Source organism: Bos indicus, chromosome 17, assembly GCF_029378745.1.
Source record: "Bos indicus isolate NIAB-ARS_2022 breed Sahiwal x Tharparkar chromosome 17, NIAB-ARS_B.indTharparkar_mat_pri_1.0, whole genome shotgun sequence".
In the NCBI taxonomy this organism is placed as follows: Eukaryota; Metazoa; Chordata; class Mammalia; order Artiodactyla; family Bovidae; genus Bos; species Bos indicus.
This window is the reverse complement of record NC_091776.1, coordinates 10,009,736-10,036,389: the sequence shown is the minus strand read 5'-3', so window position 1 is coordinate 10,036,389 and position 26,654 is coordinate 10,009,736. Positions and strand designations below refer to the sequence as shown.

Sequence of the window (26,654 nt, the reverse complement as noted above, 5' to 3'; positions counted from 1 at the left end):
TCTCCTCTGAAGTTGCAGATGCTGCGTGCTCTTCAGCTTCAGACATAAAGCCCAAATGTTTGGCACCTGAGTCTTCCTTGGGAGCAGCATCATGAGAACACACATACCAAATGGACAAAGAAGATGCTGACACGCTAAGCAAGACATTATTGGTTATTATTGGGAAGCCCTGTTTAAAAGATAGAGAATGCAGAATGACAGGAGAATGAATGCACGCACAAGGGGAGAGGGATTTGAGGTGTCTGTTACCACATCAGCTTTCCACCCCCTGCTGGGGAAGGAGTACACCTGGTTTTGGTAGAAGCCACTCGACAGAGGAGCCTGTCGGGAATACAGTCTGTGGGGTCGCAGAGAGTCAGAATTGACTGAGCATGCACACTCACACGTGCACACTCAAAAGTAAAACAGGTTATTTTAGCCTTGAGATTTATTTCTCTATACTTAGGTAGTGAATTTTTATATGTCTGATTATATTTTCTAGTCAATTTCCATTGTGATTTTAGAGATTTCTTCCCCCTAAGGAAGTCCTACGTACCAATCAATAATAAAAATAGCAGTTAAGAATATTAGTTTTTTACTTTAAGGAATAGCATGTGTATATTAATTATAGTATACAGGTAATCCTTGCTGAGTAAGTACACTAAAATATAAAATACATCAAATAGATTTTAATAAATTCTAGTTTTTAGGGTTTACTGTGATTGAATTTAACTTCAGTATTCAATCATGATGACCCTTTCACTATCACTATTTAGGAAAATTGCCTATTTAAATATGGCATAGAAAATGTTCTGAATCTTCTTTTTTTCCTAATAAATATTTTAGAGTTCTAAAATTCTTCTTCTTGGTGTTATTGTGCTGTGTTTCACAAATTTTGATATGAAATATCTTTATCATTGAGTTCTAAATCTTTTTAAATTTCGATTATGATTCTCTTTTTAACCATATTTAGTTTAACAGCATATTGAAATCATAAAAATCTATCCTTTTATTAAGTTCTAAATATTTTACAATTTTGGCATGAGAAGAGAGTATGTATAATTTCATCCTTCGAAATATTTCCTTCAAAAACAGTTTATTCTTATAAAATATTTATCTTCTGTTTCTTTCAAAGTATGTGTGTATAAAACAGAATGCTTAGCATTATTGATTACAGATACCTTAATTTCTCTCTCTTTTTGTCCTGTCTGATAGCACTGCCTGAGAAGAGTATGTTAAAATCTCCAATTGCAGTAGTTGATTTTTTATCTTTTCTGTACAGTTCTATATGTTGCTTGAGGCATATTGTTAGGTATTTATCTTCTTGTTCCATAATCTTATCCCTTTATCAATGTAAAATGACCCTCTTTGTGTTTACTAAGGTCATTAACTTTATTTTGATTTATATTTGCCCAGGATAGCTTTATTTTTTAATTTTCAACCTTTGTCTTTTTGCTTTAAGTGTCTTGTAGTCAACACATTATTGGATTTAAAAAATACATTGGAGAATCACTGCCTTTTAATTTGTGAGTTTAATCCATTTATATATAATATACTGCAGTTACCATTATGTTAGGGTTTCTGTGATTTTACAGTTTTTACTTAATTATTTTTGATACCTTTTGCTTTTTAATTTTTTTCCTTTCCTCTTTTCTCTCTACTAAAGCAAGTGTTCTTCTGCTCTTTCCACTAATGTATATTCTGTCTTTGTTTTTAAGGTAGCTTTGAGATTTGTGATCTCATTTATCTATTGGCTTCTTAAACTTGATGGCTAAGGTGGTAAAGAATCTGCCCGCAATGCAGGAGACCCTGATTCAATCCCTGGGTTGGGAGATCCCCTTCAGAAGGGAATGTCTATGCACTCCTGTATTCTTGCCTGGAGAATTCCACGGATAGAGGAACCTGGCAGACTACAGTCCATGGTCTCAAAGAGTTGGACGTGACTGAGCAACTTTCACTTTTCTTAAACTCAACCATGTTTCTTTCTCCATCTCTAATAAGATAAATAACTAACGAACTCTACATTTCCTTTCTGTGCTGCCCACCCCCATCATGCTGATTTGACTCTAGGTTCTGGATCAATTTGGTTATTTTTTCCTTTTTTCTTTTATCTTAAAGTTTTCAGAGAACAACAGTAGACATTGAAAATCTCATAGTGCTTCATTTGTTTAAATATTTGAAAATTGTCTTTTAAGAGTGTTATCGCTGTAGTTTTTTATGTGCCAAAGTTTGGGTGTTTGTATGTCTCATATGTTTATTATGACTTTACATTTGAATGGCAGTTTGAGTATACAGTTGTATGCTCAAAATTCTCCTTCAGTACTTAAAACATATTGCTGTGCATTCAGTTTTACTGTTGAGAACTCTGATGTCATTCTGGGTCTTTTTAAAAAATATCTTCCCTGTCAGTCAGGATGCTTTTTATTTTCTTCTCCATATTTGATATTCTCAGATTCCTCAATAACATATCTTATGAGCACCATTTTCTTTATTTCCCTGTTTGGTACTCTGAGTCCTTTATTAAATAGATTGAAGTCTTTCGAGGTCTTTGAGACTCTTTCATTTTGAGGAATTGGTCATTATCTCTTTAAATATGTCTGCTCAGTGTAGTTCTTTTTCTGGGGTCTGGATGTTGGCAGTTTCACTTCTCTTTTGTGTTACAGATCTCTAAATGCTGAATTTTTGTTGAGTTTGCTCTCCTGGTTTTCCTTGTGTTCTTAGACATTGTAGGTGCAAGTCCCTTGCTCAGGAGGGCTGTGTGTGTGCCTGTGCTTAGGATGGTTTGGAGTTTCCTTCTCTTCTCCTTTCTTTCTTTCTATTCCACTTCTGGCTTTGCCTTTATCGGGTTCACCGAGTTGAACCAGGTGTTTTGGTTCAGAACAGCGATTATTCCCGTACATAACTCTCATTCTGGGGAGGGGAGCACACAAGCTTACTAAACCCATTTCATAGGCAAGCAGGGCACTTCATCACAGATTTTTGACCTTCATTTAGTGTGGTGTCTCCCAACCCCTAATTCCACAACGGAAAGCCTGGTTCTACCCCCGAATCATGCCTGGTGTATTGTAGGTGTATTGGTCTAAGGACACCCCAGGATTGAAATGTCTACTGGTTCTGCTGGTTTTGATGAGTCCTGGAGCCAGTAGACTTCTGGCTTGAGCTCCACTGACTTCTGAAACTATTTTCTTTTTATTTCTATTTCACAGAAATGTGAAGCAAGTTTTTCAACTACAAGTTTATTTTTAAAAAATAAAAAAGAAATCATTTCATTTTTGTTGTTTTGGGTATATGTGGGAAAAAATGTGGGTGTCCTTTTAAAATTTCATTGTCTTCTTGACTGAAAATTTCCTGACTGATCTTTATTGTTAAAGTGTTACTGTTGCTATAAGTACAGTTACTTTGTTCTCAATAAATCTTTCTTTGATTCTAGTGACTAGCTGCTTGATATTTAGGAGCATCTAAGTTTATTCTGATCTGTATTGTAAAAGTGTTAACTGTGTTGTTGTAAGTATAGTTACTTTGTTCTCAATAAATCTTTCTTTGGTTCTTGTGACCACTAGCTGCTTGATATTTAGGAGCATCTAAGTTTATTCTGATTTGATGGAAGGGGTGTTTGTGTGCCAGGAGAACTACAGAGGGAATCTACTGTTGTCTTCCAATTAACCAAACGTGTAACTGGGGGGTTTGTCAAGAGTTAAGTTCAACTAATGCATTAGCTCTTTTTTTTTTTTTTTTTGCTTTATTTCTTTCCTCTTTTCTGTCCATTTTCCTTTTCTTTCTTTCTTCTGCTAATTCATCAGCCAGGATGTTTGAGAGGTGGGGACATGGACCAGCCTTACTAGTGCAGATAGGCTGTCCCTGAGAAATAACAGAAACCTTCTACAGTTTCAGCTCATGCCCAAGCATCCTAGGCTAAGTAGAAAACAGCTGGAGAGGGATTCAAAGGGAACCATCTCTGACTTCTTAACGATTAGGAAGTGATTTGAGAGGAGGACAAAGAAGAAATGAATGAAATGGGAAGGATAACTGTGAGCCTCATTCCCTCCAACAATGCAACGGCAGTTCTGTTTAAGTGAAATTAGCAGAAGATGAGTGGAGAGTTTCACCTTGTCATCATCAGACCAAGAAAGTTCAGTTGACTAGAGTAAAAGTTGATTAGTATATTAGAATATAGGAGATACACATCCTCTGTGTTAACTTTGGTAGAATTATAGAGTTCTTCTTCCCTCTTCCTGTTCAGTTCTCTGCCAGTCATTGAAGATTGTTTTAGTCGCTCATGAGAACAAACCACTCCTGCACATGCTCAGGGTCATAAAGAAATCAGAATAAGTAATGAATCTATTGGCTTGGTCAAAAAGTTTGTTCGAGTTTTTCCAGAAGCCATAACGGAAAAACTCAAATGAACTTTTTGGCCATCCCAGTAGCTGGCATGAAGGCATGTCCTTGTGAATTTTTTTTTGGGTCCATTTTTTAATGTGAGTCTATGTCTAGGGGGAAGTCCTAAATACTTACAACACTTCTTTCTCTTTACCAGAATGACAGCAACCACCACCACCACCACCACCACCAGTAAGGAGAAGCCTGCTCCTTACACTAAAGTTCCTCCAGGGTTCTCTTCCATTTTTACATCTCCATTGCTCTCTCCATCCATTGCAATGACTTCACTCTACCCACATACCTCTCACATCAATGAAACTATCCCAGACCTCTCTGCAGGGTCCTGGAGCTGTTTAACCAGATCCCCTGGATCTGTTACTCATCCCTCAAACCTATGTCCTCAAAACCATGTCCACAGCTGGTTTATGTCCCACACCCAGCTCACTTGCTCCTTGCTTTTCATTCCCTATTTCAATCGATAACTCTCCATTCACCCAGTTATCTAAGGCAAGAACTTGAGGGTCGTGTGCCTTGTACACTACATATGAATGAGTTGTGTTCCGAGAACACATTTGTGAGTCCAACAAAGTTAGCCTAGGTTCTCAACCACCACAATCGCCTATATAGTACAGTGATGCAATAGGTTTATCATACCTTTCACACAAATAACACATTAAAAAATGAACACAAAAATAGAACATTTTTAATCTTACAGTAGAGTACCTTGAAAAGTCCAGTAGTATAGTGCAACCGCTGGCATACAGGGGCTGGCATCAAGAGTTAGACTGGAGGAGGGAGAGGAGGTGGGAGATGGTAGAGCTGAAGGACTGTCAGCAATCAGAGCCAGGGGGCAAGCTGTGCTCTCTCTCATGCCTAACGTTGATGGAGCTCATATTTGCATCTTTGAAAATTCACAACTTGATGGGTCGTATGTCCGGGACTTACTGTATGTAAGCAGAACCTCAGCAAATTGAAGAGAGGATGACTGTGGCTTCAAAGGGGAGAGGACAATCCTCAGAAACTGTGTGCAGATTTCATAACAGGACTCCCTTGAGGTTTGTAGGGTTTTTTTCCTTGCTAATTCCTGGAGGTACTGGCTTTGCAATATCACGATCTCTTCCCTGGCAGTGAGTCCACAGTCAGTATTTCCTGAAGCCTCCTGATCTGCCTGGCAGTGCCTTGTGTTCTAAGGGTTACCAAGATGAGAGGCGGACTCCACCCTCAGAAGATGTGTAACGGTGGTGGGGAGCTAAAATCAGGTCGTGGAAGCGTCGACAGTGCAGTGTGGACTTGACTGCACTTGCTGTTGTGAGAGAGGAGAGAACAGGCAGAAAATGTGGTTGGCAAGAGCTTATGGAGAAGGTGGGAATTAATCCGGGGTTAATTGTGAGGACGTCTTTCTCTCTCCGAGATGCTGGTGGTTCTCTTCTAGTGCCTTTCTCCTCTTGGAGTCTGTTGCTCACGAAAGCCCTTCAGAACCATTCTTGCTCACGTACCCAGCTCAGCCTTGTTACTCGTAGGTGATGTGTGTGTCTGGAGATGCCTGTTGACGGGTAGCACCTAAACTAACAGGTTGTGTGACACGGAAGAAATGCAAGGTGAAAAGTGATGCGGGTGTCTGACTTTGCTTCTCAAGTACAAGTGAGCTTCACAGGATTTGACGTCTTTATTCATCGTCTTTATTCCTGTGAGCTTCACAGGATTTAACGTCTTAATTTATCGTCTTTATTCCCGATATTGTCGAACATGGAATTTTTTAAAGCTTTATTATTTTCCTCCTGTTAATAGTTACAAAGAAGTCATTTGGTGTTGGTAAACTAAACTTTTAGAATATTTAACTTTCCATGCCTGATATTAATGTTTCCTCAAATTCCGTGATTCTTAAGTAGAAAAGCACTTTCCTAAACAGTGGGAGAGAAGGGAGTTTTGAGGGAGCTCTTTGATCAGTTTGTGTACACCTGTGCCCTTGTATCAATATTTTTTTTTCACTTGAGGGTTCAGATTGCCACCCTTTGGCAGGAAGGAAGGGAGAAATTCTCTTACCGGCGTGTGATTTAATATGTTGAGTGACAGTGTGTGCTGTGTCAGTCTGCTTGGGGACAGAATCGGAGGGGCTGGCCATGAGCTAGTGTCTGTGGTTGAGCGAGTGTTTCAGGCATGTACCTTTGGAAAGGAACTTGGGACCCTGGGCTCCACTTCCTCAAGCTACTTCTCAGTGTCAGCTTTCTCCTTGTAGGAATGAGGCAGGGAGTAATAGGCCCACTTGCTGCTTTTGCTGGGTCAGGCCCTGCCCTGGAGACAGGGCCCGTGGCCCAGCGAGCAGAGGGCCAGCGTCCAGCCTCCTGCCGCCAGGAAGCTGCTGGCGTGCGACCCACTGTGGAGGTTACCCTGTCCTACTGCAGAACTGGTCCGCGTTTGCACCTTCTAGCCAAACCCCGAATTGGCAGCTGTCGTGCCAGAAAACATTTCAGAGTTTGCTTTAGACGGTGTGCTGTGGTTACACAAGAGGCCGTCCTAGTTTTAAAGGGAGTGGTTGCCCAGAATGACTGAGCGATACCCGGAAGGGCCCGGGAAAAGCTGGAGCTCCAGGTCTCATTCGCCGAGAACTGGATGGACGGAGCTCTCCAGGCACAGAGGGAGGCAGCCTTTGCTGCAGAGTGGACTGTATCCCAGAATGAAAATAAACCCAAAGGAAATCACAGAAATCTAGCAGTGGGTTTCGGTTCATTGGCCTGAAAATGAGCCCTTCTCTTCGGGGCTGAATTATCCCAATTAGCTAAATGTGTTTGTGGTGAAGGGCTGTAGGAAAAGGAAGCTCACTGGAAGAGGAAGCATATGGTATTCTGTTTTTTTTTTTTTTTAATTTTATTGGAGTATAGTTGCTTTACATTGTGTTAGTTTCTGCCGTACAGCAGAGCCAGAAGCTCTGCATATATCCCCTCCCCTCTTTTTTTGGATTTCCTTCCTGTCTAAGTCATCACAGTGTTGAGTAGGGTTCCCTGGGCTATGCAGTAGTCCTCTTTAATTATCTATTTTATATGCAGTATCAATCATGTACCTAGATCTCCCAATTCATCCCACTCCCCCTTCCCCCTCAGTATCCATATGTGTATTCTCTATGTCCATGCAGTATTCTGGACCGTGTGTTTATGAATGGGGAGAGAGAACAAGGCTTTTATAGAGAGACTTTGCTCAGGGAGAAGACCTGCCCACAGGGATCACGTGATGTTCACCTCTTGCTCATTATATCTCCTTCCCCAACCATGCATTTAGGCCAGGGATTTCGCTTGTGCTCTGTGATGAGTAGAGCTGAAGTATGTCTAATATGCTTTTCTGAGAGTGGGTTCCCAGCGTTCATACATCCTCTATTTCTGGGACTTAGGCCTGAGGAAGAAGGAAGCTTTAATCAGCTGGAAGCTGTTTGTGGCGAGGGTGTGACCATCCACATTGTGTGTTATCTGCTGCCATGGCAGTTTGTTGAGCAACTCTCGTGACCCATTATTTATAAAAATCAAGGCCAAGCCATTGCCATCTTAATAGAAAGTTGCTGCCTCTGGAAGACACCCTTGAGTGGTTACGATTTAATGGGGTCCGTGACTTTGGCTGAATGGGCCAAGCTGTGGTGTGGGCTGACAGTACCACGGAAGTGAGCAGACCAGTTGGGAGAGACAGAAGCTCTTCTGAGCTCCTACCCACCTTCTGCAGTTTCCGCCCAAGCTCGTCATGTGTACAAATGATACTAGATGTATTTCACCAAATGGTCCTCTCTGAGTGAATGAATCATGGAACCCATTTAAGAAACGCTTCTTCTGTTTGAGTGTAAGTTCATCTCTGGGGACTTCCGTGGTCTGGTGGTTGAGTGGTTAAGAATCTGCCTGCCAATGCAAAAGATAGGGGTTTGATCCCTGGTCCGGAGGATCCCATGTTCCGCAGAGCCGCTAAGCCTGAGCATCACGACTCTTGAGCCTGTGCTCCGGAGCCCGTGTGCTGCCGCTGCTGAAGCACCTGGAGCCTGCGTTTCACAGCCAGAGAAGCCGCCTCAGCGAGGAGCCCGTAAATGAAGAGGCCCTCCGCTTTCTGCAGCTCGAGAAAGCCTGTAGCAACAAAGACTCAGTGCAGCCAAGTAAATAAATCTTAAAAAAAAAGTCATCCCCTGTAGTCACTGCCTGGGCCTAGTTCTTGTAGAACATCTTCACGTTCACCAGCAAATGGAAGTTTCTCCTTGTCCACAGTTTAATCAGTTGGGCTGCTAAATTGTAATCTAAGATTTCAGCTCAGAAAACAAGGTCCCTTGCAAGTTGTTGAATTTATGTGGTAGGTGGCGATTGGCAGTAGCTTGAAGAGTCATCATGTGGCTGGAAAGAAAGAGGCTGGACCCGGCAGGGTTGATGCGCTGCTCTGCATTGCTCTTGAGGTTATCGCTGATTTATGACTGTGGTCCTTAGAGACCAGGAAGTCATTGTGGCTGCCATTTATTCATCTTCCGTCTTGATCTGACTTTGATTATTGCTTTTTTTCTTGTGGGGAAAAACTCCTCATTTTGTATTATCTATGATTTATTTTAAGCATCTTTGATTTAAAAAAAAAAACAAAAAAAAAAACAAGAAAATCCCTGAAGACAGGGCACCAACATACTCTCAGACTGCATTGTAAATGTAATTTTGGATATAATTGGATTGACTCATCAAGTGAGGCCATGTAGTTATTAATGGAGTTGTTTTTTTCTCCTCTGAGCATTTGTTTGAAAGTTAATGCCTTTTTCTCCTCCCTAGGTGACCGTCCCAGTCTTCCTAAGGAGGACACCCCTCCCAGCAGCCTGGACTCGCTTTCCTCTCCGTCTCCCACGACTGCCACTGCCCTTGGGCACCCTGGACCAGACCGGAACCACCTGCTTACAGACGGGGGCAGCTTCGGGGACTGGGCACCCACTGCGTAAGTAGCTGTGCTCTTCTGTTGGGTGCTGAGGGAAGGGGGGCGGTGATTTTTATTCTGAAGTTTTATGTGCCAGGTCAGTCCTATAGCCTGAGACCTCAGGACCTTTGCACTCTTAATCTGTGGGGATGCCACAGAGGAGAGGGTCCATAAACCAAAGGGAATAGGGTCTGTGTGTTCCCAGTATGGAAGGGATGGGTGGATGCTATTTCAAATCTGTTTTCAGTTCAATTTGTGGAAGTTTGGGGTTGCACAAAGGAAGTTTGTTATTGTCCTGCTCGGGAGGTTTTCTCATTAGTTACCACAGACTTTTAGAAAGATGAAAATCTTGCCTTGTGATCAGTAGACTTTTAAGTTTTCTATAGGATGATATCTTAATGATAGGAATTTTTATGAGTGTCATACTAATGCCTTACTCTGTTTACTCTGTGTGATCATGTATAATTGACAATTGATGAATGAAATATCTGATTTTGTCTTCTCAGTGTGGTTGAGTGCCAGGCATATGCAGATGCTCATGTGTATTAGGGTAAATAATTCCAATACAAACAGAATACCATGCGTGGGCTTGGTTTGACTGCTTGAGGGTGTGTCTTTCTCTACTGCCTGCAGTTGTGGAGTAAATGCACATCGGTGGTGGTGTGCAACGTCAGACTTCAAACAAATGCTCAGAGAAGGGAAAATAAAACAACTCCACTAATAATTACATGACATGACTTGATTAGTCAATCAAGTGACATCCAAAAATACATCTGTAATTCAACCTGAGAGTATCTGGGTGTCCTGCCTTTAAAGTGGGGGAAAAAAAATCAAAGTTGCTTAAAATAAGTCACAGATAATGATGTCATTTGACCCTAGCTGAGCATTCTTGGGACTTTAAATGGAATTGAAAACTGTTCCTCACAGTACTTGGCTTTTTATAGTTACTGCTGGATTCACATGAAATCATTATGAACTTATTAAGTATTAAAAGAGGCAGGGACAAATCTGGTATGTTATTCTGAAATTTGGGGGTGACCTAAAGACTTTGCAAAATCTAGCTGAAAATCCAAGCGGAACTCAAAATATGGGTACACGTTCTCCAGAGGAGTTTTTTCCCCCCAAAGATTGTCGCATACATGTATTTAAATGCTGAAGACTGTATTGTGGATTTAAATTACATGTTACTCAAATGGGCCTATCATTTTTACCGTTCTCTTTTAAAAGTAAGAATAATTTTTCACTTTTGTGCCAGAAGCAAAAGTAACAGTGGCTACATCGGAACCCAGAAGCTGTAATGCAGGGCACTCTAGCAGTGGGACTTGAGGTGTATTAGTGTGTGTGTGTGTGTGTTTTAAAGCACAGACCAAGCCTCCAGTCTTGTCAGTAACTGTCCCGGTCAGTGGACAGCAGTTTAGTCAGTTCTTCGTGGTGGTTCTGTGGAGCAGTGGCATTATGAGCCACGATGCAGCCCGTGCTCAGTTCATAGCACATCCACTGCTGAGACATGAAAAGCTTGATATTTTTGGTTGTCAATCAAATGTGGAGTGAATCCCCCAGCTTCTTATTCATACAGATTAAAAAAAAAAAAAACACTTCAGTCTTTATTTATCTGCTTTATGTCTCAGGCCAGGCCCTGCTCAGCATGTGGGATCTGATTTCCCCAACCTTTGCTCCGAGTATAGGGAGCACAGAGCCTTAACCCCTGGGCCACCAGGAAGTCCCCATACACGTCTTAAAATGTCATAGAAAGTACTCCAACCTTGAGAGGCCTGAAAAAAACAGGGCAAAGTAAGTAGTTGAATCCAGTCTGGAAAGGAGATTTTTGTTACAATGGACACTTCCTGCTATTTGAAGGACTTATCTTTTTCCCTGGGTGCTAGACAAAACCCGTCTCCCTCTTACATATGTAGAATGTTTCCTGTGTATCTTTTAAAGGATTTATTGTAAGCATGCTTCAGTCTAGATTTCTCATTAAGTTGGGGAGTGCTTCTCATACTTGAGCCAATGAGGACCCTTTGCAGGACTTGTGAAGCCCACAGTGCTGGATCCCACCCAAGAGCGATGCTTAGGGTTAGAGGGGAGCTGGAAGATGTGTATTTCTAATGTATTTCCTGACGATGTTGGCAAACCCTGATATACTCTCCTGCCTGCCCCTCCCCCGCGGTTCCAGGTGCGTGCCGATGTACATCTCCAAGGATTATAGTTAAGAGAAGTGACAGTGCATAGTGCTTCCTTTTTTTTTGCTTTTCTTTTCTCTTCCTAGGATTGTGTGTTTGCTCTCTTCAAGCAGCCCCTGGGTGCTCACTGCAAATGTTGATTCCCTTTGCCTGAAATGTCTCCCTTCCTTTTTGCTCAAGACAATCCTGACCTGTCTTCAGGGTGTAATTTAGTTTTCACTTTTGGGAAGCCTTCTCGAGTATTCTAGTCTCCTGGAGGATTCAGAATTATACCTTTCTCTGTCTGTGCCCAATACTTGATGTTAGGAAATGATTCCCTAATTAATGTTGTTGTTGTTCAGTCACTAAGTCATGGACGTCATGCCACCAGGCTCCTCTGCCCTCCACTGTCTCCCAGAGTTTGCTCAGATTCATGTCCATTTCTCCTTTTGCCTTCAATCTTTTCCAGCATCAGGATCTTTTCCAATGAGTCAGTTTTTCGAATCAGGTGGCTAAGTATTGAAGCTTCAGCTTCAGCAACAGTCCTTCCAAAAAATATTCAGGGTTTATTTCCTTAAAGATTGACTGGTTTGATCTCCTAGCAGTTCAAGGGACTCTCCAGGGTCTTCTCCAGCACCACAATTCAAAAGCATCAATTCTTTAGTGCTCAGCTTTCTTTATGGTCCATCTCTCACATCCATACATGACTGCTTTGAAAAACCATAGCTTTGACTATGTAGATCTTTGTTGTCAAAGTGATGTCTCTACTTTTAAATATGCTGTCTATGTTTGTCACAGCCTTCCTTCCAAGGAGCAGTGTCTTTTTATTTCATGGCTGCAATCACCATCAGCAGTGATTTTGGAGCCCAACAAAATAGTCTGTCACTGCTTCCACTTTTTCCCCACCTATTTACCATGAAGTGATGGGACCGGATGCCATGACCTTAGTTTTTTTTGAATGTTGAGTGTTAAGCCAGCTTTTTCACTTTCCACTTCCACCCTTATCAAGAGGCTCCTAAGTTCCTCTTCACTTTCTGCCATTAGAGTGGTTTCTGCCGTTTTGCATTATGTACTCTGCATGAAGTTAAATAAGCAGGGTGACAATATACAGCCTTGCCATACTCCTTTTCCAGTTTTGAACCAGTTTTTCCATGTCCAGTTCTAACTGTTGCTTCTTGACCTACATATGGGTTTCTCAGGAGGCAGGTCAGGTGGTCTGGTATTCCCAGCTCTTTAAGAATTTTCCACAGTTTTGTTTTGATCCACACAGTCAAAGGCTTTTGCATACTCAGTGAAGCCGAAGTAGATATTTTTCTGAAATTCCCTTGCTTTCTCTATGATCTGGTGGATGTTGGCAGTTTGACCTCTGGTTCCTCTGCCTTTTCCAAATCCAGCTTGGGCATCTGGAAGTTCTCGGTTCATGTACTGTTGAAGACTAGCTTGGAGGATTTTGAGCGTTACCTTGCTAGCATGTGAAATGAGAGCAATTGTGTGGAAGTTTGAACGTTCTTCGGCATTGCCCTTCTTTGGGATTCGAATGAAAACTGACCTTTTCCAGTCTTAGGACCACTGCTGAGTTTTCCAAATTTGCTGGCATATTGAGTGCAGCACATTAACGGCATCATCTTTCAGGATTTGAAATAGCTCAGCTGGAATTCCAACACCTCCACTAGCTTTACTTATAGTAATGCTTCCTGAGGCCCGCTTGACTTCACACTCCAGGGTATCCAGCTCTAGGTGAGTGACCACATCATCGTGGTTATCGGGGTCATTAAGAGCTCTACTGTACAATTCTTTAGTGTATTCTTGCCACCTCTTCTGTTGGATCCTTCCCATTTCTGTCCTTCATCAGGCCCATCCTTGCATGAAGTGTTCCCTCCATAGTTCTCCAGTTAACCCTTAACTTTCCTTCTTGTCTGATATGTGTGCGTCTGCGTCAGTAACTCCATGTGCCTGCCTGCTTATCTGTCTCACTCAGTTCCAGCTGCTGTAACAAAATTACTTTGAGTGGCTTTATGAACAGCAGGAGCTTAATTACCACAGTTTTGGAGGCTGGAAGTCCAAGTTCAGGGTGTCAGTCTAGCTGGGCCCCAGTGGGAGACTGCTTCCAGTGAGCAGAGTGCTCACTTATCTTGTATTTGCATGTGATGGAGAGCAGAGAACAGAAACGGATTCTCGTGGATCTTCAGTTCAGTTCAGTCGCTCAGTCGTGTCCGACTCTTGTGACCCCATGAATCGCAGCACGCCAGGCTTCCCTGTCCATCACCAACTCCCAGAGTTCACTCAAACTCACATCCATCGAGTTGGTGATGCCATCCAGCCATCTCATCCTCTGTTGTCCCCTTCTCCTCCTGCCCCCAATCCCTCTCAGCATCAGAGTCTTTTCCAATGAGTCAACTCTTCGCATGAGGTGGCCAAAGTACTGGAGTTTCAGCTTTAGCATCATTCCTTCCAAAGAAATCCCAGGACTGATCTCCTTTAGAATGGACTGGTTGGATCTCCTTGCAGTCCAAGGGACTCTCAAGAGTCTTCTCCAGCACCACAGTTCAAAAGCATCAATTCTTCGGTGCTCAGCCTTCTTCACAGTCCAACTCTCACATCCATACATGACCACAGGAAAAATCATAGCCTTGACTAGACGAACCTTTGTTGGCAAAGTAATGTCTCTGCTTTTGAATATGCTATCTAGGTTGGTCATAACTTTCCTTCCAAGGAGTAAGCATCTTTTAATTTCATGGCTGTAATCACCATCTGCAGTGATTTTGGAGCCCCCCAAAATAGTCTGACACTGTTTCCACTGTTTCCCCATCTATTTTCCATGAAGTGATGGGACCAGATGCTATGATCTTAGCTTTCTGAATGTTGAGCTTTAAAAAGCCAACTTCTCCCACTCTCCTCTTTCACTTTCATCAAGAGGCTTTTTAGTTCCTTTTCACTTTCTGCCATAAGGGTGGTGTCATCTGCATATCTGAGGTTATTGATATTTCTCCCGACAATCTTGATTCCAGCTTGTGCTTCTTCCAGCCCAGCTTTTCTCATGATGTACTCTGCATAGAAGTTAAATAATCAGGGTGAGAGTATACAGCTTTGACATACTCCTTTTCCTGTTTGGAACCAGTCTGTTGTTCCATGTCCAGTTCTAACTGTTGCTTCCTGACTTGCATACAGATTTCTTAAGAGACAGGTCAGGTGGTCTGGTATTCCCATCTCTTTCAGAATTTTCCACAGTTTATTGTGATCCACACAAAGGCTTTGGCATAGTCAATAAAGCAGAAATAGATGTTTTTCTGGAACTCTCTTGCTTTTTCCATGATCCAGCGGATGTTGACAATTTGGTCTCTGGTTCCTCTGCCTTTTCTAAAACCAGCTTGAACATCAGGAAGTTCATGGTTCACATATTGCTGAAGCCTGGCCTGAAGAATTTTGAGCATTACTTTACTAGCATGTGAGATGAGTGGAATTGTGTGGTAGTTTGAGCATTCTTTGGCATTTCCTTTCTTTGGGATTGAAATGAAAACTGACCTTTTCCAGTCCTGTGGCCACTGCTGAGTTTTCCAAATTTGGTGGCATATTGAGTGAAGCACTTTCACAGCATCATCTTTCAGGATTTGAAATAGCTCCACTGGAATTCCATCACCTCCACTAGCTTTGTTCATAGTGATGCTTTCTAGGGCCCACTTGACTTCACATTCCAGGATGTCTGGCTCCAGGTGAGTGATCACACCATCGTGATTATCTTGGTCATGAAGATCTTTTTTGTACAGTTCTTCTGTGTATTCTTGCCACCTCTTCTTAATATCTTCTGCTTCTGTTAGGTCCATACTATTTCTGTCTTTTATCGAGCCCATCTTTGCATGAAATGGTCCCTTGGTATCTCTAATTTTCTCGCAGAGATCTCTAATCTTTCCCATTCTGTTGTTTTCCTCTATTTCTTTGTATTGATTGCCGAGGAAGGCTTTCTTATCTCTCCTTGCTATTCTTTGGAACTCTGCATTCAGATGCTTATATCTTTCCTTTTCTCCTTTGCTTTTCACTTCTCTTCTTTTCACAGCCTCCTCAGACAGCCATTTTGCTTTTTTGCATTTCTTTTTCATGGGGATGGTCTTGATCCCTGTCTCCTGTACAATGTCACAAACCTCCTTCCATAGTTCATCAGACACTCTATCTATCAGATCTAGTCTGTTAAATCTATTTCTCACTTCCACTGTATAATCATAAGGGATTTGATTTAAGTCATACCTGAATGATCTAGTGGTTTTTCCTACTTTCTTCAATTTAAGTCTGAATTTGGCAATAAGGAGTTCATGATCTGAGCCACAGTCAGCTCCCAGTCTTGTTTTTGCTGACTGTATAGAGCTTCTCCGTCTTTGGCTTAGTGGGACACTAATCCCTTTCATGAGGATTCTACTCTCATCTCATCCTGATTTCCTCCTAAAGGCCCCAACTCCTAATGACATCTCATTTTAGGGAGTAGGGTTTCAACATGTAAATTTTGAGGGGACACAAACATCAGGTTCATAATACTATCCAATCTTTCCCTCACTCCAAGGTCAATAATAAAATTCTCAATAGTAGAAATTGGATCTTAGGACTTTTTAGTGATATTGCCTGTATGTGCTTGGTTGTGTCTGACTCTTTGACAATCCATTGGACTGCTCACCGGGCTCTTCCATCCATGGGATTTTTCAGACAAGCATACTGGAATGGGTAGCCATTCCCTTCTCCAGGTGATCTTCCTGGCCCAGGGATCAAACCCAAGTCTCCTGCATTGCAGGCAGATTCTTTACTGTCTGAGCCACCAGGGAAGCCCAAGTGATATTGAGATAGTTATTAATAGATATTTTATTTTCCATTTTAATTACTTCATATTTATAAAAATGCTTTCCTTGTGTCAGTCTCTCTTCTTTCTCTGTATCATTGAATATCTCTCAGGCAGCTATGTTTGATTTGGTTTCCATCCTCTTTCTTCCTTAAGATTTAAAACTCTTCCTCTGGGAATTCAACAGAATTCATCTCACCATTTTCTCTTTGTAGCATTTTTCTTTATTTGCTCAGCATTTATAAATTTAGTTTTCATATGTATGTGCTTTCCTTTTTGTTTCTTTAAAAAAATTACCTATATATACTAGCTGTACAGTATTGGTTATAGTAGGATCTGAGTAAATTTGATGACTAAGATCCCTTTTAATAAAAACCAAAGCTGTTGTGGGGCGATTAAAACTGTACTCAGAGCCTGAAAGAAGAGGCACAGCCTGGTCTGCCTGATTTTAATCTAGAGTGGTGACTGTTTCAAAAGTTATACTCGCCTTATCAGAGGTCTTGTAAAATGAAGCCAAATGTATGTAGTTCACATGGGACCCCAGTGGCTCTATTGTAGAGCAGTGCCATGACCCTCGTCACCAGGAAGCAGCTTCACACAGGAGAACCCACAGTAGCTGATATTCTGGTATAGGCAGTGTGTAAATACAGCTGTAGCCTCTGACAGGGAGAAAACAACCCAGCAGAATTGGATTTCTTGGGTTTCTGCTGATGGTGTGAATGGTGGGTCATATTCATCGCAGCCCATCAACCTGGAGCTATGACTTACCTGTGCGCTCAGGAAGGTGACAGGCGACCTCATTGCCGGTGAAGAATTGCATGCTCAGTCTCCTTGGAGACATTACATCACAGGCCAAGGTATTTCAAACGTTCTGAGGTCATTTTTCCCCCGTAAAGTAGTTTTCTCTTCAGTTTTAAATGATGGAGCAGGTCTTTGACAAGTAATTTTTTTTTTAGGTTCCCTGCCGCAATTGAGAATCTCTTGTTAGAAATACCAGGCATTGCTCTCTGCTTCCTTCACAGATTTCCAATGAAAAGGAGCACGTCCTTCCAGGACTTGCCCACACTCAAGATGGCAGCATCCATTGGTACCCACGTTGCAATGATGTGGGAAATTAGTAGTATACACAGTTGCCATGGCATTTATTGCAGGGAACGTCCTCAGGGGACCTCAGTTCTCTTTGGCCAGTGAGTTCTGGGTCTGAGGATTGGCTCAGGTCTGGATCCTGATAAGGGATGGTATTTCTTTTAGGCAGCTTTCTATTAGGCAATGAATCTCAGCCCTCAACTCAGTCATTCTTGATCTATTAATTATGACACTAAGCAACACTCTCTGTTGGCTGTCCATCTGCCTCGCCTCTAGAAATACCGTGATCTGTTAGACATTTCCAGAAGCCCCTTCACAGTCAGAATGTCCTGCTTCCATTCTGACATTGTTAGGGAGTTAAAAACTTTAGCTCTTTCTTCTGCCTCCCTGTCACCTGTCCCCCAGCTTTCTGGAATCCTATTATCCTTGTCACTGTTGCAATATTATCTCCTAGGTCAGCCCCCACTGCAAAGGACGGACACAGTGAGGTTCATTCTCTGCTCATTTATCGCCGCCTCATACACACTTTCCTTTAGGAAATAGTTACCTGGGTTTTGTTTTTTTCTCCAGTTTTGTTTTATTACCAACGCGCCCAGTTCTCCACGCTTTTTCATGTCTTCCTGTACAGTCACTGTGGTGGTTCTGGCACCAACGCTTCATTTAACGTGGACCATAACTTTTGTTAGAATGACTTTATTGGTATGTAATTCACCCATTGAAAAGAATCGATTGTGACGTCGTCACAGAGAGGTGTGACCATAGCCACAGTCAATTTTGAAAGATTTTCATCACCGAAAGGCGAAGCTAAAGCTCCAGTAGTTTGGCCACCTGCTGTGGAGAGTCGATTCAGTGGAAAAGACCCTGATGCTGGGAAAGACTGAGGGCAGGAGGAGAAGGGGGCGACAGGGTGAAATGGTTGGATGGCTCATTGATCACTGACTCAATGGACGAGTTTGAGCAAGCTCCAGGAGATAGCGGAGGACAGGGAGGTCTGGTGCACCGCTTTCCATGGGGCCACAAAGAGTCGGCCACGACTGAACAGCAGCAGCAAAGGCGTTGTGAGAACATTGTCACCCCCTGTACCCGTTCATTCCTGTGTGGTCAGCCTCTGTTTCTCTTCAGCATTCTCCTCATCTCTAGACAAACAGTAATCTACTTTCTGTCTAAATGGATTTGCTTATGAATCCTGTAAATAAAATCACACAATCAAAAAATAAAAAAGATGGCTGCATCGTAGAATAGCTCTTCGTAACTGGGGATGTTGATACCCTGAGGTGTATCTCAGTCTGTGTTCTAGCAGGCTGGGAGGGCAGTAGCTGCTTCTCTTCCTTCCACGCACTGTGAGGCCCTCGGTTTGGTTTATCCTGAGTGTGAAAGTTCCTAGCACACCTATCCTGGTGTGAAAGATGTTCCTAGCACATCTGTCCTCAGAGCTGCCTTGAACTTCATCAGAGGTTCATGCCTTCCCAGTCCTGGTGCTTGTTAGTTAAAGTCGTCACATGGTAGACTCCCATGCCCATAGAAGACTCCGTGTGTGCTCGCTGGTGACCATCTTTATTCTTGTCAATGAAATAACTTGCCTCTTTTAATGTGGGCTGACAAATAGAATTTTCCCATAGACAGTTACATGGCACTTGAAATTCCTTGACTTTTGGTTACTCGATTGCTTTTCAGGGAGTTGGTAAACTTTGCTGGAAGATAGAAAAGTACCCTGGAGAAGGCAATGACACCCCACTCCAGTACTCTTGCCTGGAAAATCCCATGGATGGAGGAGCCTGGTGGGCTGCAGTCTATGGGGTCACTGAGGGTCTGACATGACTGAGTGACTTCACTTTCACTTTTCACTTTCATGCATTGGAGAAGGAAATGGCAACCCACTCCAGTGTTCTTGCCTGGAGAATCCCGGGGACGGGGGAGCCTGGTGGGAGGCCATCTATGGGGTCGCACAGAGTCGGACACGACTGAAGCGACTTAGCAGCAAAGTACCCCTTCAATTGTATTTGTGTCTACCACAACAGTGATTTGTCTGAATCAGAAAAATGATCCTCTTAAACAATTTTTAACCAGATTTGGTGAAATTAGGTGCACACTTAGAAGTGATCAGGTGGCTGTTATAGCAGACTTTGTCTCCACTTCTTCCCTTCCTCTCTCTCTCTCTCTCTTTCCCCTTCTCCCTCCTTCACTCCTTCAGGGAGGGCTTCTTCAACCCCACCGCTCTTGATTTTACTGCTCTCAACCCTGCCGGGGGCAGTCAGTTCACCCTAGAAGTTGATGTCTTAAATTTTTATCTCTATTATGATGATTGTTTCAAAAGAAAATAGGGAATGTATCTCTTTAAGTTCTTTTTTTTACGTAGACCATTTAAAAAATCTTTATGAAATTTGTTACAGTATTGCTTCTGTTTTATGTTTTGGTTTTTTGGTCTTGAAGCATGTAGGATCTTCGCTCCCCGATCGGGGATGGAACCCATACCCCAGGAAGGCAAAGTGCCAGCCACTGGGCCGCCACGGAAGTCCTGGGAATTTATCTTTTAAACGTTCTCCCTCTCTCTCTTTCTTTCTTTGTTTTTGCATATCTGTATTTTGTTAAACTTGACTAAGATGAACACAGATGGCTTTTGTAACAAGGGGAGGAAACTGATGCAGATTTGAAAAAGAGATTAAGAGAGGGTAGTCTTTAACTCCCCCAAATGAATTGCCCATCATAGAAATTTCCAGACTCTTTACTGGCTAATCAGGTGATCACATCCTTATAATGGGAGCACCTTGTCTTCTCTGCTTACCTCTAGGTGGGCCCTGTTGACCGTGATCTCTAGTAGAGCTCGTGCTGGGAGCAGTAGTACATGTGGGAGGATGTACCCCCGGTCCTATGGGGAGTGAATTGGAAGACAGTGTCCCGTACCTAAGTGAGCAGCAAAGTCCCTGGTGGGTTCAGAAAGATCGACATGTCAGATAGCCCACAAGGAAACACAGGGCAGTGAGCAAGAGGAAAGAGCTTCCTTGCTGCGAGCCCCAGCAGTCTTGTGACGTCTGCTCAGAGGTTAAACCCTTCTGGACCTGTGTGGGCTGGGGACTTAGAGGAGGAGGAGGCTTATGCTTTAGCAGGGATTGGTGGTGAGAGGCTGCAGGGAAGGTTTGATGCAATAAATCACCTCTTGCATTTCTCAGAATCAAAGACTGTAGAGCATTGACTCTCAAGGGCCACAGACTTTGTTATAGATTCTTTATAAATATTTATGTTGAGCCTCACATCAAACCTGGCAAGGCAGAGATATATTCTTTTAAAAAATATATGTGTTTATGTATTGGGTTTCTCTGGGTCTTTATTGAGGCAAGTGGGATCTAGTTCCCTGACTAGGGATTGAACCCGGGCCCCTGCGTTGGGAGCAAGGAGTCTTAGCCACTGGACCACCAGGGAGGTCCCAATGTATTCGTTTTTTTGAAAAAGTCTTTATTGAATTTGTTACAATATTGCTTCTGTTTTATGGTTTTTTTTTTGGCTTGGCCATAAGATATTTGGGATATTTGCTTCCCAAGCAATGATCGAACTGCACCCGCTGCCTTGGAAGGCAAAGTGTTAATCACCAGGGAAATCCCGATATATTCGTTTTTAAACATAGGGAAATGGAGGCACAAAGATGGTCGGAAACCTGCCCCAAGTCACTTGACTAGGAAGGGCAGAGGTTGTTTTTTACCTTGATCTGTCTGTCCATGGGATCTGTGGTTCCCTTGCCATGTTTTACCGTCAGTATAGAGATTGTCTGTTTGCAGATGGGGCCACTGTCGAAGCTTTCCCCTGATTCTGAGACCCAGTGAACTGATGAAGGGTGGCTGTCCGCTGGCCGCTGCCCTTGTTTTGAAGTGGAGCACTGACCCAGTCTTAGGTCATGTGGCTGCGGTTTATAATTATCTATGGGGAGTAAACACTTGAATCTGAATTTCGGCACATTCACCGTCCAACACCTTTGGCTGAAATCTGGGAGGGGGGAGGGCATTTTCCCCCACCACACCCCACAGCAGAGCTGGGGGACTTGAAAATTTGATATTTTGCAACAGAGCAGCATCCATAATCTTTTTATGAGTAATACGATATCTGGTAAAGCTCTTGAAGCTAATCTCAGGGCCCACATTCTTGGCCTTCAACCATCAGTCTCTGCATGTTCACTGGTGGAGAGGTGGGGTAATATACTAATTTTTGTCCTGCATATTTTCTTGGGTGTTTTTTCTCACTTGGTACAGACATGACGCTGCCCTGACCAGCTTCCTTGCAGCCTTCCGTGCACGTCCCTTGTGTGTTTCTAGGTGTTTTTGGTATTTGTATCGTGTACTTGGCACTTGCCTGTGACCTGATTCATTTCTTCCTTTCCAGTGCTGTAACTACAGGTTCTGAAGTTCAGAGGTTTTATTTTCAAGCCAGATTGTTGGTCATTCTTGTAACTTTAAAGCCTCATAATGAAAAGTTGACTTTCCAAAATAAAGACACTTATCTGAATTTTTATAGTAGCTTCTCTACTGTTTAAGGCTCAAAAAAAAATTGTCTTCTCATGAGTCTTATTTTGTTTTTCGTTTTCATTTTATCAGTTTTTGTTGTAATTCGTCATCGGCTGTTCATGGATTGGTTGGCTGTATCTCAGTACTGAAATGTAGGCAGGGCCTTGTGAGCTTTCTGTGAGTTGAGAGACTGGTGTAGACTGGTGAACCACTGACTTTTATCATTTATTTAACTTATCAAAGAATTTTTTTCTTCCTTTTTGAAAATTTTTTTTTAATTGGAGTATAATTGCTCTGTTACTGCTAAGTTGCTTCAGTCATGTCTGACTCTGTGCGACCCCATAGACCGAAGCCCACCAGGCTCCCCCGACCTTGGGATTCTCCAGGCAAGAGTACTGGAGTGGGGTGCCATTGCCTTCTCCAATGCATGAAAGTGAAAAGTGAAAGGGAAGTTGTTCAGTCGTGTCCGACTCTTAGCGACCCCATGGACTGCAGCCCACCAGGCTCCTGCATCCATGGGATTTTCCAGGCAAGAGCACTGGAGTGGGGCGCCATCGCCTTCTCCGATAATTGCTCTACAACATTGTGTTGCTTTCTGCAGTACAACAGCGTGAATCAGCTGTATGTATACATGCTGATATACAGCTGATGGGCTACAGTCCATAGGGTCACAGAGAGCTGGACACCACTGAAGTGACTTAGCCCGCTTACATATACCCTCTCCTTCATGAACGTCCCTCCCACCCCCATCTCCCATTCAATCTCTCTAGGTCATTACTGAGCACTGAGCTGAGCTCCCCAAAGCACTGATTTTAGAGTCAAACAAGCCTAGCTTTGCATTCTTTTCCTGCCACTTCAAACCTTGGAGGCCTTATATAAATTACTCGAACAAACTAAGACTTAGCGAGATTATCTGCAAAGGGGGAGTGCGAGCACCTGCCCCTCTGAATTGTTGTGAGGTTACTGGGTGCCACATGAAATAAGACCCCACTGCTCCCCTGGGAGCCCTGGGTGGCCACCTGCTTGCATTTTCCTTTCCTCTGAGAACCTAACTTGATAGTCTTAGTTGAACCTGACCTGACTTCTTGGTTCATCAGTTATATAATCTCCCCACCAAATGGCTTAGGAAAAATGACCTCTCCTGTCCTGCAGGAACCTTTGGCATTGACCCGAAGTTGTGTTGTTTCCAGCAGTTACAGTAGTTATTCCAGGAGGACCCGGGGCTCCCTTCCTAACCTCGCTGTACAGGAACCTCCTCTGGAGAAACTTCTGAGAAAATGGCCCTTAGGTATTGCGTGACCAGGGCATGGGGTTCCCATGGCCAGTGAACTCCCTCAACTGTTCTGAGAAGCTTGGGAAGCTCATCCATCATGACAGGTAACCTGTAAAACAGCTTGGGGAGTAACCAGAGGCTTTTCATAGCAGAGAAGTGGTATGCCCCTTTCAAGCTGTGCTTGGGAGCTCCCCTGTTCTATACGTTCCACTCTCATGTTGGGTGGTGCGTCTTCCCCATACAAATTAGACTTGTAGAAATATTCCCGTCAGTTGCCCTGCAGGACCACAGCTCTGAGACCCCTCCAGCCCCGTAATTCTCTGAAATGCAGCTGCAGCTCCTTTTCCATTGAGCTAGCAAGCCCTGTCCCTGATTCCACAGATCATCTAGAAAGAAGAGAAATGCGATTCAAGGAACACTTTGAGCAAAAGATTGTTAGAATTAATCACTCTCAGATAGTTCTTAGAGTTGCCACTCTCAGATATTTCTTTTATAGTGAAACCCAAGCAAATGATCCTCCTGGGAGTGAACTTCGTAAGATACTGGCTGACTCAGTGGTGATGTCCTTTGTTGTCAAGGGAGGAAAGCCACCAGCTGCCTTAGCATCCTGCAGGGTGGGGACTGAGTGTTCAGAGTGGTCGTGTCCAGCCTCAAAGGGTTCTGTCTTTCCTGCATTTGAGAGCTTTCCTCCCATTCCTTTCCTTCTCTCACTGCTCACCTCCCTCCTGTAGAAGACTTTTTATGTCAAGGGAGAGCAAGTTCTAGCTTTCAAGTGCTGGCTTGATCTATGGGCTGTCTCCTTCCTGCATGGCAGGTGATCTTGAGCAATTTGTCAAGAGAGCTGCTGCTGCAGGAGAGCCCTGGGTATTTGCACATTGGCTTCTAACACACACAGGAGCCCCATGCCACAAAGCCCAAGAAGATGGAGGAAGGGGAGTGGCTTCTTGAGCCCTGGGGAGTTTTCCATCAGTGTCTTCATGTCTTCCAACTCTCAACTACAAAACAGATTCACATCTAATACATCTCATTCAGGAGTCTGCAAACTGCATCCCACTGTTGCCTGTTTTTAATATATAAATAAAGTTTTATTGGAACACAGCCACCCAGACACTGACATTCTGTCTGTGACTGCTTTTGTGTGGCTTTGATAACAACTGGGTTAAGAGGGTGCAAGATCTACAGCCTGCAAATCCCAAAGCATTTACTGTCTGGCCCTTTGCAGAAAAAGCCAACCTCAATCTATCATATAAACAAAACCAATCTTTTTGGAGAAGTCCACATTCCTTAAAAACCAGTTTCAACAATTGTGGTTAATCGCTACCTTTCAGATGGGTGGTCTGAGTGATTTTTAAATAGAACCCTTATGAATTTTTTCTTATTATTCAATTAACCAAAAGGTTTCCTGCAAGTGTGTGATCGTAATTTCAAAAGGCTTTTAGTGTTTCAATGATTTAAAAAATTATTTGGGGTTATTCCTTTTAAAACCTATTGTTAAAAATAAACATTTTATTTTGAAATAGTTTTAGATTTATAGAAAATATGCAAAGATAGTATAGAGAGTTCCTGAGACCCTTCATTCACCTTCTCCTACTGTTAACATCTTACACTGAACCACTTTGGTTAAAACTAAGAAATCGGTTGGAATTATCACTCTCAGACAGTTTTACTTTTAACTAAACTTACTTTGGTTAAAATTAGGAAATTCACGTTGGTACAACACATACAGAATGTATTTGTATTTCACTGTATATATATTTTTAACTCATGTCCTTTTGTTCTAGGAACCAGCCCTAGATCATATATAGTCATATTGCATTTAGCAACATTTCTTCCCCAATAATGACATTTCCTTAATGTTTAGAGTTTTCTTTCTTTAACATAGTTCACTTCTTTAGGTAAAGAAGATGATTCATTAGTGAAGAAACAAGTCTGAAAAGCAGAGGCGAGAATACTTAGAGGTCATAAGAAGTGAACTTGGGGCTCCAGTCACTCCCGGATGCTTTCTGCCTGTAATGTTATTCATATCTTACTGCCAGCCAGCCTCTTAACAATTACTCTCACTTTAGCCAAGGAAGCTGAGACCAAGGAGATTGTTAGCCGCCTGTTTGAGTTGCGGCTGACCCTCAGCCAGGGCTGATAATGCCAGCTGTCTCCCAGCCTCCGAGAGAGTGAGAAGTGTCCTCCTCTGTTCCCAACCCGGCCTCATTTTTTTTTTTTTTTTTTTTTTTTAACAAAAAGAGGAAGAAGCTTAGGGAGATTACGAAATTGCAGATGGGCACCCAGCCAGAGCTGTCTTGGAACCCAGGTGTCTCTGTAGAGTAGCAGCGTGTCGTGGTGTGAATAAAATCCTTCAGTTGCCCTGCCTGTGAGCATTTGACTCCGTGGTCTTGTCCCCTGGGTACCTCTGCCTCCCCTCTCTCTCCATTCAGCTCATGTTTCATTCCAGCCACTCGCTGGTAGGGACCTGCGACTCTGAGGTCTTGCAGGCTTGTCAGAGCGCAGCTTCGACCCAACATGACCTTGAGTAAGCACCTTCGCCTTTCTGCTGCTGGCTCGTCACGAGTCACGTCGGAATGAGTGCAGTAACGTGTGTGCATTGTGTCTGGCAGAGTGCCAACGGCCAGGGTGTAGGGAGCGGGTGAGGATCCTGATGAGCGAGGCGTCGACTCAGGGCAGGAGGTCTCTCCCGATGCCACGTGACAGCTGCCTCCGCCTCTGTTCTCCTGCGGGACCCTGGGCCCCTCTCCGCGTGGCCCTCATCACGCTGCGTCGTCATCATCAGTGTATCCTTCTCCTCTCACCGGACTGGGTGCTTGTAGAAAACAGATGTCATAGTTCCCGGGGTGTCCCCAGGGCAGGCGAGGGGCCTGACTGGTGCTTCTCAGATCCTGAACGATGAGTGAACAGGGTGTGGTTGGAGCCCTCCTAGTGGCCAGCACTGACCTCCCGGCCCCCCACTGTGATTTCTGGTGACTTGTCACAGTGCCCCTCCCCACTGCCGTGCCCCCACTTGGAGCCAGCAGGGTGCTGGCTGGGGAGTTCTCCTTCTCGGGCACTTCAGGAAGAGCAGTGGCATTTATTTGAACAGAGATTTCCCATAATACACAGATCAACAATATTTCCTTCTGTCTTCATTAACATTTTCAAACACTCTTGCCCAGGACAGCTGTTCTAGACTTATGCCGTACGCTTCCTGGACTGGAATGAAAGATCATTTCACTAATGTGTTAGTTTCTGCTCGGAGACCTTGCAAATGAGCTTTTAAAATCTTTCCTTCCAGTGCAAACTTCTGATTTGATGCCGACACGACAAAGGCCATCTTCTTGGTGCTTGGGGGATTTAATCGCTTTAGAAAAGCAGTCATTTCTTTCCTTGAAATGTATTCCCCCTTGAATGTTACCTGACGCCCTGTGCTCCCAGAGTTTGGAACCGGGTACTTGTACTACCAGCATTGGCCAGGGCCTGACCTACCTCAGCTATGCAAGAAATATTTGTTAGAGATAGACAGGCTCTGGTGACTGGTGCAGCTGTTGTCGAATTTCAACAGTTAAAAGCCTAAG

General features: G+C 43.3%; 1 protein-coding gene across 9 annotated transcripts in view; it reads left to right on the top strand.

Annotated features, from left to right (window-relative positions):
• Positions 1-26,654, top strand: part of ARHGAP10 (Rho GTPase activating protein 10) — a 375,184-nt gene that overhangs the window by 335,464 nt on the left and 13,066 nt on the right. For all 9 annotated transcript variants that reach the window (XR_011561289.1, XM_070770139.1, XM_070770135.1 and 6 more), the window contains one exon: positions 9,129-9,288. Coding sequence is in view for 8 of the 9 variants with exons in the window: in XM_070770139.1 (XP_070626240.1) it covers positions 9,129-9,288 (160 nt within the window). In the remaining variant the exon portion in view is untranslated. The remainder of the gene's footprint in view (positions 1-9,128; positions 9,289-26,654) is intronic.